General features: G+C 33.9%; 2 protein-coding genes and 1 long non-coding RNA gene across 4 annotated transcripts in view; 2 read left to right on the forward strand and 1 right to left on the reverse strand.

Annotated features, from left to right (window-relative positions):
* LOC136035842 (uncharacterized) overlaps window positions 1-13,269 on the reverse strand; it is a 33,241-nt gene extending 19,972 nt beyond the window's left edge. Inside the window, exon 1 of the long non-coding RNA XR_010619531.1 lies at window positions 13,225-13,269. This is a non-coding gene — a long non-coding RNA (uncharacterized LOC136035842). The remainder of the gene's footprint in view (window positions 1-13,224) is intronic.
* The window catches only part of LOC136035673 (tRNA modification GTPase GTPBP3, mitochondrial-like), a 287,196-nt gene that overhangs the window by 157,705 nt on the left and 111,784 nt on the right, over window positions 1-17,707 (forward strand). The gene's annotated exons all lie outside the window — the stretch shown is intronic.
* LOC136035666 (uncharacterized) lies at window positions 13,323-17,640 on the forward strand. Its single transcript, XM_065717579.1, has 4 exons — window positions 13,323-13,646; window positions 15,204-15,380; window positions 15,912-16,013; window positions 17,195-17,640. The coding sequence occupies exons 1-4, from the start codon at window positions 13,493-13,495 to the stop codon at window positions 17,548-17,550; spliced, it is 789 nt and encodes a 262-aa protein (XP_065573651.1). The 5' UTR covers window positions 13,323-13,492; the 3' UTR covers window positions 17,551-17,640.

Here is a 17,707-nt window from a genome sequence, read left to right on the forward strand (position 1 = left end):
AAGGTCCATGACTTTCAAGGTCCAATTGAATGAGCACCCCTTCAAAATACCTACCACCTCTTCCATATGAAGTGATTCTGGAGAAAAATAGTGCAAGGAAGCATTCAGGGTTTTCGTTTGGAGAACCAGGGGGGGGGGACAACAAAAACTTTTATAAAAGTATCAAAATTTTTTATATGCATTTTCATTAGGTTTTTACCAGTTGGACAAACAGTTCGGGAGTTCAAACTCAGTACCCCCCCCCCCCCACCTGGATACGGCCTTCATTGAAGGCTAGGGGCTTTCTACAACACAGTTTTTATTTTTAATACCTGCCACGATAAAAATTAAACGTCATTTGCAAAATACAAACTTATGATTTAAGACAGTCTTTCTATCTTAACATGAATTTTGACTTAGCTGTAAATAATCCATTCAGTAAATAACCATTTTCTAAAAAGTTAATAAGTGCACGCGAAGTTCGGAGTTGGGAAGGAATGACAAATCAAAGAATTGGCAATTTATGCACCACTGTCTCACAGATTGACAATAATAAGTTGTTTTTTTACCTAATAACATGGTAATAAAATGAAGCAACAAAAACAAAATACAAAATCGAAGACTTGCTAAAGAAACTCCCCTATGACAATACAAAATATAAAAAACAGCAATGCAAATCAAAATAATCGTAAAAGAGGCGGACAATCAAGGATGTATACAGGGGGGGGTAGGGGGTTTGACCCCCTCCCACCAAAAAGAAGAAGGTTATTCCGACTCGTAAAAGCGTAAAAAATAAAACAAACAATTTTTTAAGCGTTTTTTTTTAAGTTTTACCCCCCCCCCCCTCCCCCCAAAAAAACCCTTGATACGTCCCTGAAGACAATCCTTGCATGATACAGATTTTGCAATTCTCTACTAACTGCAATTCTCTGTAACATGTCTACTATTTTTTTTATCTGTGTGCAAAGCGTTTGGGTTTTGAGAGTCCACATTTCCATACTACCAATTTTATCAGTAATATTCATTAAATCTGGTCATTATGTTCATTTTATAAACTAACATTCAGTCCTTAAAGAGCACTTCCCAAGTGACCTCCCCAAAGAGACACCATATAAATAGACAAAGGAATTCAGAGACCCCAACAGAGCCATCAGACTATGTATATGTATCAAATTCTACAATTACACATATTAGACACTTCCGTGATTTTAATTTTTATATGGTGTTGAGTGCCATGTTAACTTACAACTAAAATGTATTTACTAAGTCTGAATTTTTAAACAGACTATTTACTTTAGTTGGTATGTGCATCATGTCCCCCACCCAGCATACTTGAGGCTTTTTTGTCGTTTTGATTCCGACTGTCATTTTGACATTATGGCTCAAAGTCATAGGAGGCTGTGGGGCCCTAGTAACAGCTTGTGTATCTTTGGTCGATTTCGTCACTAAAAACGTTATTAGACCTTCCATTTTGTGGTCAAATTACCCCAATCAATAAGTAAAATCATCTGTTCTATATGATAAGGTATGGAAAAGTAATTTAATGTAATGAGGGAGATATTTTACCCTTTACTTATATTTTCATACTATTGCAAGGACTACGAAAGTCCACACTCCCCTGAAACCCAGTAAATGTAAATAAAATTTATCTTAGAAAAAATTCCGAGGTGTGGCTTGCTGCGATTCGCAGCTAGTGGTACTCTTTTGCTCGATAAAAAGTACACACATACTGACATTTTAAGTGATCCCGAGCCACACAATAGTCACATCTGTCGATGAAAAAAGCCAAGTTTTATGAATGGCGTGGTTTTTTTTCCTCAAGTTTGGCACCACACTTGTAATTGGCTTAAAAGTTTGTACCAAAGCTAGTTTGTTTCAAACTGTTCTCTGCTAGTACTAAAAACATTTTAGAATACTAATATTTAAACATTTATTTTCGGCCTTTTCGTACAATTACAAAATTAAATATTCACCCTTTTATGCATATATTTCAATTCAAAATGAACAGTAATTCAAAAACTTCTAGCTTAAAAGTTTTTACCAACACTAATTTGTTTCAAACTGTTCTCTGTTAATACTAAAAAAGTACTAACACTAAGTTTCCTCAACTTTCGGCGATTTTTGGTACAGACAGAAAAATAAAAACTATGCCTTAAATCTCGACTACCAACGGCTACAAAAACTAAGGAATGGTATACATAATTGGCGCTGTAGTCGTGCATAATTTTGATGTTTATCAACAGATGTAACTATAATGTCACCAGTGCTGAGACGTCAAAAGTGTGACAGCAAAAGACGTCAAAAATATGAAAAACATCACATAACAGACGAGTGCATTGAAAATTCAACAACTGCCACATAGAGTCCGTCATAATGGCTAAATCATCAACAAAATCAGCACCTATTCGATCTCCAAGCTTCAGCGCGAAGCTGAGACGGAAAGTTGTCTTTATCATAATAAAATCAATGACGACGTAAAAGACTTCTGGGGCCACTGCATATCCTGTTGTGATTTTGAAGAAAGTGCTGCACTGGACATTTACTAGAACACACATCTCTTTCCCGTGGTGCACTCTTGAAAAATCTGCAGTATTTCTCAGAGAGGCCTGACGACTCTAGATTCCGCCATAAAGCTAGTCAAAAAACCGAGTCGAATATAGCGTGGAAGTTGACAAAGGCAATAAATTCATTTTTGGAGAACTCTTTGACCCTTTCTACTATTTGTCACATTGTGAAAATATTCTCCATAGATGAGTGGCCTGACATAAAACCAGCTTATTCTAGTCACCAAATTTTACAAATGATATTTCGGCATCGACCCAGTGGGACAATTGAGAAATCTTTTCTGTGGACTCACAGTTGAGTTACTCCATGGTAGTTGGTACAGTCACTTCTCAGCCTTTCTTCTTCAGAAAGGGGATGATGACACCCTTTCGTCAATCTTCATAGAATCATCTAAGTTTGCCAGATTAGAAAGAACAGGGCGTAGAGAGTAAGGAGCACTGTAGAATCTGCATATATTAGTAGTTTTGAGCTTAGGCTGCAAACCCCAGCAAGTTTATCATTCCTGAGATATTTTACATTCTTGATATCTGAGAGGCTGAAATGCTCGGTTGAAGGAAGAGCATCTGCTTATGGCTGAAAGATTAGCTTGGACTACTTGGACTATCAATGAGAGGCACAGAGAGGCTACTATTGTTGAGGAGCCAGCCAAAATTATTCCTCCACTGCTCAAGACAAGAACCGTGATCAATAAGAAGTGTCCCGTCCCTGAAAAGACAGACACATATACGAAAGCTCTATTTTCCACGAAATCTCGGAGATGCTTGAACAAGATACTCATATCCTTATTGTTTCTGTTAGTTTCATTTCATCAGCTTTCGTCACAAAAAACGGGGCTTGGTACTATTCAATGAGCCTGTTCTTTACTCCACTGATCCTTCAATAAGTGACCATTTCCACACAAAGCTTTGCCCTCTGTCTTTGCTCTACAGCCTCATAACACTTATAACTGCTAGATTAATTATTTAAAATTTAGCATCCCCTAAAAATTTTGGCACATGGGGCAATTGCATTGACTTTCCCCCTCCCTGAACCTCTGTAAGTGCCAAAGCCCCCCCCCCCCCAATTTCTGTGACAATTGTGTAAAGTATAATTAAAAACATAGGAAAGAACCGATTTTTCTAGTTTGACCAAAAGATTTTTTTAGATTCTGCCAGAAGGCAGATCACGGATGCGTGTTTATTTGTTTTTTTGTTTTGTTTTTTTCTTTTTCCCAGGGGTGATCGTATCGACCCAGTTGTCCTAGAATGTTGCAAGAGGGCTCATTCTAACGGAAATGAAAAGTTCTAGTGCCCTTTTGTAGTGACCAAAAGAATTGGAGGGCACCTAGGTCCCCTCCCACGCTAATTATTTTCCCAAAGTCAACGGATCAAAATTCTGAGATAGCCATTTTATTCAGCGTAGTCGAAAAACCTTATAACTATGTCTTTGGGGACGACTTACTCCCCCACAGTCCCCGTGGGAGGGGCAACAAGCTACAAACTTTGACCTGTGCTTACATATAGTAATGGTTATTGGGAAGTATTCAGGCGTTTTCAGGAGGATTTTTTTGGTTTGGGGGAGGGGTTGAGAAGAGGGGGATATGCTGGGGGAACTTTCCTTCGAGAATTTGTAATGGGAGAAGAAAATTTCCATAAAGGGAGAGCAGGATTTACTAGCATTATTTAAAAAAAAACAATTAAAAATAAATGTGAAAAAGCTTTTTCAGCTGGAAGTAAGGAACAGCAATAAAACTTAAAACAAACAGAAATTATTACCCATATGAGGGGCTCACCTCCTTCTAATACCTCGCTCTTTACACTAAAGTATTTTTAGTAATTTCAACTACTTATTCTACGGCTTTTGTGATTCAGGGGGTCATTCCTAATGAATTGGGATAAAATTTAAGCTTTAGTGCAAAGAGCGAGGTACTGACGATGGGGCGAACCCCCTCATATATGTAATAAAAACATGAGAATACAAAAGTTCTTTACGTAAGCTAATTTATAAGTTACGTAAATCTTTTACCAATAAAAAGATTCGTAAAAAATTAAAAGTTCTAGTTGCCTTTTTAATTAACCAAAAAATCGGAGGGCAACTAGGCTTCGTCCCCCGCTCTTTTTTTCTCAAAATCATTCGATCAAAATTATGAGAAAGCCATTGAGCCAAAAAAAAAAAAAAAAAAAAAAAAAAAAAAAAAAATGCAAATTTCGTTTTGATTATTCCTCTGCGGAGAGCCAAAATCAAAACATGCATTGATTAAAAAACGTTCAGAAATTAAATGAAAAAAACAAGTTTTTTTAACTGAAAGTAAGGAGCGACATTAAAACTTAAAACGCACAGAAATTACTTTGTATATGAAAGAGGCTGCTTCCTCATCAACGCCCCGCTCTTTACGCTAAAGTTTTTTACTGTTTTAAAAAGAAGAATTGAGAGAAAGAGTCAAACTTTAGCGTAAAGAGCGGGGCGTTGATGAGGAAGCAGCCTCTTTCATATACGAAGTAATTTCTGTGCGTTTTAAGTTTTAATGTCGCTCCTTACTTTCAGTTAAAAAAAACTTATTTTTTTTTATTTAATTTTATAAAGAATATGGATTGGTACCACTTATACGTGAGCATAAAGTTTATAAATTGCATGAAAAAATATACTTATGTTGTTTGAATTCAGTTTATTCTACTTCCAGCAGAAATTTCATACAGCCTGCTGATGCAGAGACAAATGTCATACAAGTAGTGCTGGCATTACATGAAACAGCAATAATCCTCAGTACATTTATGTCAATTCTTTTTTTTTACATTGTTAAAAGAAATACTTAGACAAGCAAAAATAGTGAGAAGTTAGCATAATGTTGTACAAATGTAGAGGCAGATGAGTTAGTATGTGAATCCAAAACGCAAGGAATAGGATATTATCTGCACTCACTAGGAATTGCAATTTCAAGTAAGAGAATTTGGATCTATATTGGAGTTTTCATTTAAATACTGGAAGTAAATAATAAAACAATTAAATTATTCCTGGAGCTGATCCCTCCCTCTACCAACTTTTATGACTAACTACAAACAATTTACCTATGTAGCTACAGTATGAATATTATTATAAAAATTACTAGCTGTTGGGGTGGCGCTTCGCGCCACCCCCAAGCCCCCCCGCGCGCGTAAGTCGTTACGCGTCATATTAGTTACGCGCCATTGTAGTTGTGTCCCTATGTCCCACCTGTGAATATAGATATATATATATATATATATATATATATATATATATATATATATATATATATATATATATATATATATATATATATATATATATATATGTTTTTAACTACGTAAAACTTGCGAATATACAACATTCTTTGCTGTCCCATTGTCTGTGCATATAAATAGATTGTCAGGTTTACCGACTCTTGAACATGCAACATATAATGGTCCATGGGAAAACAATACGTATTCAGATCTATACCTCATGATTCTAATGATTGCCCTTGAGCTTTGTTGATGGTGATTGCTAATCGACGATTCCCTGTGTCGCCGTCGTCATTTATATATCCCCGTGTGCCCCCCGGTGTCCCGGTCGTCATTTATATTCCATGTGTTCCGGTCGTCATTTATGTCCCGGTGTCCTAGTCTGTGAATTCTCTTTGAGGGTCCCGGGCGTCATTGATATTCCTTGTGTCCCGGTGTCCAGGTCGTCATTCGTGTCCCGGTGTCCCAGTCTGTATATACATTCGTTTTTGAATTGGTCTTTTTTTAGGTTTTAGTTTTCTGCCTTTTTTTAGTTTTTTTTAGTTATACCTCATGATTCTAATGATTGCCCTTGAACTTTGTTGATGGTGATTGCTAATCGAACATTCTCTGTGTCCCCGTCGTCATTTATATATCCCCCTGTGCCCCCCGGCGTCCCCGTTGTAGTTGTGTCCCTGTGTCCCGGTCGTCATTTATATTCCCTGTGTCCCGGTCGGCATTTGTATTCCGGTGTCCCAGTCTGTATATACATTCGTTTTTGAAATTGAAATGGTAAATGATGAAATAAATTTTTGTATTTTTCCCCTTTTTTTCTTTTTAGTTTTTTTTTTGGTTTTTACATTTTTTTTAGTTTTTAGTTTTTTTTTCTTTTTTCTTTTTAGTTTTTTTTTTATTTTTATTTTTTTAGTTTTGTTTTTCTCCTTTATTTTTCTTTTTGTTTCCTTTTTTTAGTTTTTTAACATGACGTCAGCCGACACAGAAACATGACGTCACCTGATCCACAGATCCACAGACAGACAACTTATTTTTATACATATAGATTAAGTCTTATTTTCTTGTTTGATGATTTTTATCAAGTTTTTCAATGGAAAATAATTCTTGTTTTTCAGTGATTTCATTTCCATCCTATTTAGAGATGTAGAAGGTGTATTCAGGTCCAGTTTTGAAACTTTTAAAACAAGAAAATTTTATATTGATTTGATAGATTTTAGGGAGTAGACTCTTACCTATCAGGGGAAACAATTTGACCTGAGCAAACAGAGTGAAACAGGAAGTACCGTATAAAGCTGTTAAACTTGGCTGTAAATTTGTTATCTTGGTAGGTCAGTTTGGTTGAAACTTTGTCAGATACCATGGGTGCCTCATCTGATTACAATATCATACAGCAAGGCAGAGAAATCTTTTTTTTTTCATCATAGATTTAGAGAGCTTTTTTTTACAACACCAGTCATATTGAAAGCAACTTTTCTGTACAGAGATGGCATTATTCACTGGCTGGCCTCAGAACAGATGAGCTTCTTAGAGAGCCAGACATAATATGCATCAAAATACAATACAGCTTTTTTTGTAAAATTGGCACTCTGGTTTGGTGACTTTAGAACTCATAATGAAAAGTATAACACTACATTTTGAATTAACTTCTTTCTGGTGACACTTTCCACATTTTTCTAACATGAGCAACAAACTATCAGAAATATCAAAAGGCATGGAATGAGGCCACCAATTCCATCAGTCAACTGAAGAAGAGTCATGAAGAAAGGTTAGCTAAAAATATAAAAAATAACCCCAAGCTGTTTTGGCAGTATGCTTCTGTCAAATGTTGAAATAGGCACTCTGTCCCTGATTTGACCCATCATGGTCAGACCTGACTATTAAAGCAAAGATCCTAAATAGCCAGTTTGTACCAGCTTTCAGGCCAGAAACTGCTAGTCAGCTCCTCCCTCATATACTTTTACTCAACCAATGCCACCTCTTGAGCTGACTGAGGAGTATGTTTTGAAAGAGCTTGCTTAGTTGGATGTAAATAAATCTGCAGGGCCAGATAGCCTTCACCCCCATCTTTTGCATGAGTGCAGAACAGAAACAACATACCCACTCTCAAAGCTCACCAGACTATCTCTTGTTAGCTCAAAGCTTCCTACAGAGTGGAAAGTGGCACATATTACCCCCATTCAAAAAAAGGGAATGAAAGATTCTGCAGAAAACTACCAGCCTATTAGTATTACCTCTGTTGTTGTTAAGCTTCTTGAACATATGGTCAACAAAGTAGTTATTGAGCATCTTGATCAGAATCATCTTCTCAACAGCTCTCAACACGGTTTCTGAAGAAACGGATCAGTTGAAACTAATCTGCTTGAGTCATATGACTATATTACAAAGCTACTGGAGTTGGGAATCCCTGTTGTCATGATCCTTCTTGATTTTTCAAAAGCATTTGACAAAGTCTGTCATAAAACACTTGAGCTCAACCTACAATCTATTGGTTTGGAGGAAAGAATTCTTAAATGGATTCTGAATTTCTTGAGGAATCATGTTCAGCATGTAAGACTATTTGATGCAGATGGCAATCCTATCATCTCCTCCTTTCTGATTGTTATCAGTGGGGTTCTTCTCTAGCGCTTAAGAGCAGGATGATGCTATATGCTGATGATTACAAGGTAATTGGTCCAGCCAGCACTCTTGAGGATACTTCCCAACTTCAGAAAGACCTTGATCTCCTTAGCATGTGGGTAAAATCTTGGCTACTCACTTTCAATGTGTCAAAATGCCATGTTTCACACTTTGGACACAAGAATATCAATACAACTTACTCTCTTTACAGTCAGTCCCTTTCTCCAGAGTTGGAAGAAAGTGACCTAGCAGTGATTGTTGATGATCACCTTAAATTTAGCACTCATGCAAAAAAAAGGCAGCAACATCAGCTAGCTCATCACTAGGGCTCATAAAAAGAACAATTTCCTCCCACTCTCCTAAAATTCTGAGCCTTTTGTATAAAGGACTTGTTAGGCCAAAGCTTGAGACAGGCATGGTTCTTGCATCTCCCTTTTAAAAAAAAAAGGATGTTAAAGTTCTCAAAGATGTCCAGAGAAGAGCCACTAAGATGGTGAGTGGACTGCAAGAACTCCTTTACCCTACAAGGCTATGCAAGCTGAAACTGCCAACTCTGGATTATTGAAGAAGATGGGGTGAACTTACAGTTATCCAGGCATAACTCCTCAAAGTAGCAGTGCACCCATTTTCTTACCAACTGTGTTGCCAACCTCTGGAACAAATTAATGCCAGACACCATTACTGCCCTAACCACAAACAGCTTTAAGAACCATCTTGACAACAAATGGTCAACAAAAGATTGGAAGTATAACTGGGAAGCACTTGAATCAGCAACATCAAACCACTAGTCAAATGTACATATTCAATTATGTGTCATGTATTATCAACTCTGAAGTTTTGACAAGAAAAAATTCTTAGATTGCTCCAAGCTGCAATTTAAGGTATATGAGACACTGATTTACAATCTAGCAATCAGTCTGTTGATAAAGCAGTCAGATCATGGGTTTAAACATCATAGTCTATATAGCTATTTTAAAATGTTCAGTCACAAATAAGGATTCAGTTCAAAATAGTTGAAAGGTTCAAAAACTATGCCTCTGGTATGATATAGCCCCCTGCAGTAAGTTATATAATTTTCCCATTGTTTACATATTGCATGTTATTAGGTAAGCTGTATTTTTTGTGGGGGGGGGGGGGTCTCCAGGGATGGAGGGAATTTTTTGTGGAGGAAATTTTGTATGGGTAAGAAAATTTATAGGTATATTTTCAGACGAGGGGAGAGGAATGTCCATTATTTTAAAAACAAAAGAAATTAAATAAAAGAAACAAGTTAAAGAAACTCCCCTCACATACTGAACAGTTTTGGTTTGTTTTCAGTTTTGATGTTGATCCTTACCTTCAGTTGAAAATGCCTGGCTTATCTAACTAATCCTAGTTATAATCATAATCATAATTTATCATAATTTAATCATAATCTAATCATAATTTATATTTATAAATTTTACAACAAATATGTGGATTATAATCCTAGGTGAAATTTGTGAAGCTGTGCATCTTGCTCCACTTGAGACATAGTGAAAAGACTTTCTCACACCAGAGCAAGAAAAAAAAAGCCATTTTTTGTTTCTCTTTGCAAATTTTTGTCAGTAATGTTGAAGCTAAGGGGCATTTTGTTATATTGAAAAATAGTTGAGATGAGTGAATGAATGGGTCATTTGCATAAAGTAAATCCTGAGAAGGCCTTTTAAAGTCTCTTCCCTTGAAGGGACACTGACCTTTGATGAACTTAGATAAACTTCAGAACATATACTAAAAACAAAATTTTCAAAAATAGATGTATAGCCCAAATTACACATAATTTAGCTCTACTAAATCCTGCTTTAAAAGGGTTTAATTGAATTGGGGAAAATGTCTCTTAAATTTGAAATATAACACCATGTTGATTAAAATCCTAACCAAGCAATTATAATCATGATTTTTGAACATACAGTCAAAGAAAAGAAAACCCAAGCAACAATTTAAAAAAAATCCAAAGTTACAACAGGTCTTCTATGCAATTTTCTAAGTCTTGGGAACAAAATTCAAGCCCATTTAAGCTCTATTGAGCCTTTTTAAGGGCTCAAGGAGTCCTTTTAAGCCATAAATTTGGAAAGCTATAAGCTCTCAAATTGGAAAAATACAATCCTTGTTATTTGAGAGGAATTTTAAGCCATATCAATGTTTTTTGTTGTTGTTTTTTTTTTTTAATTTAAGAGATGTATTTGCAGATCTTTGGAACCTCACAAACTGGTATTTAGCAAAGTTGTGAAGCTAGAAATACTTTTGTAGTGCTTAGTTTAAGCAGAAGATCTATTTTGCAAGGTTTCATTTTCATAGCACAAAGATTTTAAAGTTCATTGCCCTCTAGAAGGAGAAGGGAGATAGGTGCTTCAGATTACCTTCCCATTATATACTTTAGTCTGTATTAATTAATTTTCCTAACCCACCAACTATTTTGAAGATAACCAATAGTAGCTTGTCTAGAATTTAACCAAAACTCAAAATTAGGTTGTAATGTTGTTTTGTCTAAATTCCAACATGTTCTAATTTCTAAGAAACAGAAATCAAAAGAAGGTTAACATAGTAGCTTTGCAAGACTTTTTCTAAATAAGTTTTCAGCCCTAGAATCATTATAAGCTGACTACTTTCCAAGACAGTGATAAGCAGCTTGTCTAAAATTTTACCATATATTTTTCACACTGAGGGGGTTGGGGTGCAAGTAAAGTGAAGCACTTTTAGGAATGATTTACCACAATTTTTCAGAATATTCTACAGTAATAACTGTTTTTTGAACATGTGTCCTTCTCAACAGGCCAAATTGTACACAGATAATTGAATTTGGCTAATCTAGCCTACGTAATCTGGGATAAATTACCCTCAAAACAATAACCAGTAAATTTTCTGACCAAATCATTAATTCTAGTACATAGTCTACTAAGAAATAGACATAGGCCAACTTCTAGAATCAGAGTTTCATTACAACTAAAACATAACAGAAAAATTTTTGCAGTTCATATAATTGACTTACCATTAAAGTGAACATACTACTTGATGCCTTTTTGATGCTCTTTATGAATATTATATTTGCTTCTACTGCAAATTTTTGAGCTCTTTAAAATGACAAATTTTTCAATTTAAGTATGGGTAAATTTATAGCAAACCATATAACTGGCTTTTGTATAAAGTGAATATACCACTTGATACCTTTTTTATGCTCTTTATGAATATAATAATCACTTCTACCTTAAATTGATATTTAAGCACTTTTTTAGCTCTTAAAAATGACAAATTTTCAAAAAATATGATAGTTAATGTAACTAACTTACCAATAAAGCAAACATACCACTTGATACTTTTTTTTATGTTCTTTATGAATATAATAGTTGCTTCTGCCACTAATTCAAATTTAAGTACTTTTTCAGCTCTTAAAAATGACAAATTTTCTATTAAAGTACAAGTTATCCATCATTTCCAACAAAATAATACTATATTTTCTCTATCCTTTTTCTGACAGCATAAATAATACTAAAATTTAATAAAAAATTTAGTAAATAAATAACACAAAATTTTCTGAGTGCAAATAAAAAAAATGCCATAACATTGGTAAAATTAGTTTGTCCAAATTAATGTTTGAAAATCAGTGCTTGTGGATTATATAACATTAAAAAAATGGATTTATAATGAAACAGTAAGTTTGAGATCAATGTTTTAAAGTTTAAGACAAATCTTTTTAGTCTTTTCTATACCCCATATTTAAGTAATTTTTAAGAGCTCAATAAGTGCTTAAATCTGAATTTGAGGTAGTGGTGATTATTAATTCATAAATAGCTTAAAAAAGGCATCAAGTGGTACATTAACTTTATATGAAAGCCAGTTATATGGTTTGCTATAATTTTACCAAAGTATGAGATTGGTCATTTTCAACAAAATAACATTATGTTTTCTCAGTTGTTTTCAACGAAACAATACTAAATTTTCTCAGTGCCAAAATTATTTATAATAAGGTAAGTTTAGGTCAAAAATTGCTTAAATTGGAATTTGGGGTAGAAGAAATTATTATTATATTTGTAAAATGTATAAGAAAAGGCAGTAAAATTCTAGTTAATTGACTTCTTGCTATCTCAGAAAGGGTTTATGTTAGGAAAATGGAACTTTAATGAATGAATCTACAGACTAAAGATGTCCCAGGAAGGTATTTTGAAGCAACTACCTCTACTCCTTTTCCCTCTACAGGGCCCTGACCTTTAAAAATATGTGTGTTATAAAAGTGAAACCTTGCAAAATAGATCTTCTACTTAATTGAATTACAACAAAATTGTTTCCAGCTTCATAACTTTGCTCAATTCCATTTTACAAGGTTTTAAAGATAAGCAAATACATTTCCTAAATTTTGAAAAAATAAACATTTGATATGGCTCAAAATTCTACTCAAATAACATGAATTGCATTTTCAGAACTAAAGGCAGAGAAAAAGCAACTAGTAACTGAAAATTAAGGTAAAATGTTGTTTTGTCAAAATTTCAATAGGTATATACCTGTCATGTAGGCAAATTTCAGGGCCCTCTAGAGGGAGAAGTAGTGAAGGTGTGTTACGGGGGTTTCTTATAAAGTTTGTAGTATTTCTTATAGTTTACTTGATTTCTTATGTAGTTTAAGTTGTTTGTGGTATGGGAGCTTTATAGTTAATGGCTATAGATCGGGAGGGTTCTATTGACTAGTCTCTATAATCTTGGAGACGAATTCATTATCATGACATTTAGGTTCGCCGAGATGGGCAGATTCCCTTGGGAACGAACCAGTAGACAATAGGAACTGTACCTGTACCTTGACTCAAAGACAAACACAATTACTGACAATAATTTTATTTTCTTACTTCATATACAACTTCAGGTAAAACGGCTTCAATAAATGATAGTAGTATAAAGTGCATCAAAGAGTGACTACCAAAAAACTGAATTACACTCTTAATGCCGGATGCACATTGGTTTTTCGTCCCGTTCACATTGGCACGAAAAACCCGTTTAATTTACTTTACACTTTCACTTAGTTCACTTAACTTAGGCTTTTTTCAAAGTTGAACTTTTTTCAACTTATAAGTGATTACTTATAAGTGAGACTTTTATTTCAGAAAAGCTTTGAAAATGTCTTCAGTTGAACATTTGATAATTGATTTTATTAGCTCTAGGCCCTATTTGTATAATCCAAAAAATGACAATTATAAGGATAGGCATCTCAAAATCAATGCATGGGAGAGTTTCTCAAATCAGCTGGCAAGTCAAGGAATGGTAATCTCAGGTAGGCCTAGACCTTGGATTGAATAAATAAGTTAGATAGAAGTGTAAATCTTTTCAGGCTTAGGAAGGATAGACACTCTCGCAACAGTTTATGAAGGTTGTGTGATCTTTAATCAATGAAAATGCTAATAGGCTATTAAAAGCTTTGCTTATAGGCTATTGTTATTTGATGGGTTCACATGTTTACAATGCAACTATCTGACTTCCTTTTCCCTAGCACTTGCTATATTGTTTATTATTATTAAAGGAATCTACAGCCTAGTAAGGTACAGTAGATTGTTCAGGGGATTTTTAATGGTCTCTGGCAGGTAGCCTACAATAGAAAAACAATAGGAGTTGTCTTTCGTTGTAGGATTTCGACAAGTCTCTGGATTAAATGAATAAGTAACTAGGAACAATTTGATCTACCATACATCAAATCAGATGGCAAGTCAAGGACTATTAATCTCAGGTAGGCATAGACCTTGGTTTGGCTAAATAAGTTAAACAGAAATAAGTCTTTTCAGGCTTAGGAAGGATAGATCCTCTTGCATTAGTATATGAAGGTAGTGTGATTTTAATCAATAGAAATGCTAGTTGGCTATTAGATGCTTTGCTTGTAGGCCATTGTTATTTGGTGGGTTCACCTTGTAGACTATACAACTGTCTGGCTTCCTTTGCCCTTGCAATATATTTTTTTTATCATTATTGTTATTATTATTAAGGGAAATCTTTAGTTAGATTCCAAAAGATATTTAATGGTTACTGGCATGAAGCCCAAATAGAAAACAATAGGAGCCACATTTTTTTGTAGGGTTTTGACAAGTTTCAGGATTGAATGAATATAAACTAGGAAAAATTTGACCTGTTACACACCTCCTTCAGTTTTAATAGACTAGTTTAAACTAGCTTATTTTTACTTAATGATAAATTTTTTTAGGTACCAGTGATTGGTGTATTATCAAATTGCAACTTTAATTGGTAGTTTTGATTTTTTCATTTGCTGGAGGCAAAAGTTTTGACATTTCAGTCAGTATCACTTACTATTCTTTTCTTTTCCCTTAATTGTATTAGATAAAATTCTTTCATAAAAAGTAAAAGGACATAAAAAGTCTTTCAAAGAAAACTGCCAGAAATTTTTAATTTTTGAAATCCATGGGGAAATGCAAGGATGTAGTGGTAGATATAAAAGATGCAGTTTTTTCATAATATAATGGTGATATTGATGCTTTACTGAATTTTAGATAAAAAATGGCAAAAAATGTTTTGTAATGCTTCATGATTTTGTTAAAAATTTAGAAACTATTGTTAAAGGACTGTAGTTCAAGCAAGACTAATTAAATTTGCTTCTTTTATTTGGAGGGTGGGGAGAGGGAGCTAAATTTAAAACTTGTTGGGCTTGCATGGAAAAGGAATGGACCCCCTTTCTTGTTTGGGACTGTGTAATCATCAATTTTAGAAGTGACATGACAAAGTTAAAAAAAGAAAAAGATATGAAAAAGCTAAAAATGAAAAATCTCCTTCAACTAAAATAATTTCCATAAAATTTATCAAAACTTCATTTACTTCTTTTTTGCAGTTACTGAGCTTCAAAAAAAATGGGTCAGTCTGAGAGAGCGATATGTCCGACTGAAGAAAATTTCAAAACTGCCAAGTGGTTCTGCAGCTTTGAAGACAAAGGCAGCAAACCAGGAGTTTATTCAAAGAATGGATTTTTTAAGAGATGTTATCATTGATAGGAGCAGAAAAACCATTGGTATGGAATTGTACATATAAACTGAATATATATATATATATATATATATATATATATATATATATATATATATATATATATATATATATATATATATATATATATATATATATTATATATTTATTAACAAGGAATCAAATGGCAGCCATCACAGATTAGTTTACAGTTTGTATGTCCTAAATAATATGTGTTTGTATATGCTAAGTAACAATTATAAAAGGTATTGCTTCATTTTAATTTGAATATCTGTGTTATAAGAATTGGTTGATTGGCACTATAATTGTTGTTTAAAGGCTTAAGACTTATGCAATCTGAACACAAAACTAATGTTGACATTGAAAAATAACATATCAATGAATGTAAAACTCGATTATCAAAAGAGTTTGTATCTATGAAATTTAACCTGGATTGTCAAAAATTAAATTAAGAATAATAATGTGATGTTATGTGAATATATCATGGTAATTTTTTACTTCAAGAAAACCCTTCATATTAATTTCCAGCCTTGTTTCTAAGAATAATTTGTTTTAGGTAACTGTGTATCTTCATTGCCTGTCATCAATGTAATCGAACAGCAAATAACAGAAGATTACTCTGAAGAAATTGATTTTGATATTACTCATAGTCCTTCAGGTTGGTCCTTATTATTTATACAAACAAAATTTAAAACTTGATATATTATGGAAACAATAGTATTCCAATACTAATATTGGAAATACTGGTAGCATTATTCTAAGTTCAAGATCGAAAATAATGAAGTGTTTAAACGTATTGAATTTCTAATTAGTATTTGGGATACATTTTCAATGTAAATTGACCTGGAATGGGAGGAGTCCCCTAGCCCCAAAAACTTTCAACTATACAATTATCAGAAAGTGTACAATTACTTTTGGTCCAAAAGAAAATGAGATTTGCAATTATTGACATAAACATAAATGTTAAATTTATGTTCAGTATTTATGAGAAATATGATTATTATTAATTAACTCAAGGGGGGCTTTGGCCCCAAGATTTTTATGGCACTTGGTATTCACCAAATGACATACAGCGATTGCAATTTCTGTCAGTTTGTCAGTCTTGGTTTTGCTAGTTTGGGCACTTCCAGATAAACTAGGACAATAAAATTTGGCAGGCGTATCAGGGACCAGACAAGATTAAATTGAAATAGTCTCTTCCCCGATTCGACCATCTGGCGAGGAGTGGGAAGACAGTTAGTTTGGAAAATTAGAAAAAATGAGGTATTCTTAACTTACAAACGGGTGATTGGATCTTAATGAAATTTTATATTTAGCAGGATATAGTGTCTCAGAACTTTTATTTTAAATCTCGACCGGATCCGGTGGGATTGGGGGAGTTGGAGGGGGAAACCTGAAATCTTGGAAAATGCTTAGAGTGGAGAGGTTGGGATGAAACCTGGTGGGAAGAATCTCTTGGCTCTTCCAACCTCCTCTCACGTGCCATATGAGCTCTCAGCTCTTATTGTCTTAGTTTCTTGTTTTTAGGAGTTGTTACTTTTGTCTTAACAGTTTTATCTTCTGTTTTAAAAACATTGCTGCTATTTTTGTTGAGTTTGTGTTAAATCGATCTTCAGTCCCAATTTGAATTACTTTCTTAGCATGGTATAAGTATATGCTCTTCCCTTATATAAAAGAACTGGCATCAAAACTATTTGTATGTTAACTATATAATCTAAAAAAAATAAAATAAAATAGAGCTCTTCTGTTCAGTAACTTGTCCCTCGTTTTTGCAGAACAGAATCATAAACTATAGTACAAACCTTCATCCATCAAACATTAATGTATTCTATTTTCCAGAATTTCGCTGTGTGTCCCAAGAAGAAGCCAATTCAGAAGAATTCCTAATCGAAACGGAATCTCCACAGGCATCCACTTCAATTGCTCCAGATGAGCACTTCCAAACTTATAAAAACGTTCAAAAAAGAAACCGAACCAAAACAGAGGGAAGTACTTCATCTGCAACTGATGAAGCAATTCTCTCATACCTGAGTGAAAAACAAAAAAGGGATAAAAATAAAGTTATAACTATGGATGAAGACCAGCATTTTCTAATGTCACTTGTATCATTCATGAAGGATATACCAGCTGAGGAGAAACTGCAGTGTCGCATGAAAATCATGAATGCTATACTAGAACATACCAAAAAACGTTGAAATATGTTTTATCTTTTTCACTTTAAGCCAATATTTGATTTTTTTTTGTTATTATATTTTAATCTTTAGTCATTTCATATTAAATGCTTTCTCTCTATATATATATATTCAGGATATCTATATATACAAATAGTGTATGATATGTTTACATGCATAT

Source organism: Artemia franciscana, chromosome 14, assembly GCF_032884065.1.
Source record: "Artemia franciscana chromosome 14, ASM3288406v1, whole genome shotgun sequence".
In the NCBI taxonomy this organism is placed as follows: Eukaryota; Metazoa; Arthropoda; class Branchiopoda; order Anostraca; family Artemiidae; genus Artemia; species Artemia franciscana.

Coding starts and splice junctions, on each gene's coding strand:
- LOC136035666 (XM_065717579.1), top strand. CDS start 13,493: ATGTCTTCAGTTGAACATTTGATAATTGATTTTATTAGCTCTAGGCCC. Junction 15,381..15,911: donor TAGGAGCAGAAAAACCATTG/GTATGGAATTGT, acceptor AATTTGTTTTAG/GTAACTGTGTATCTTCATTG. Junction 16,014..17,194: donor TATTACTCATAGTCCTTCAG/GTTGGTCCTTAT, acceptor TCTATTTTCCAG/AATTTCGCTGTGTGTCCCAA.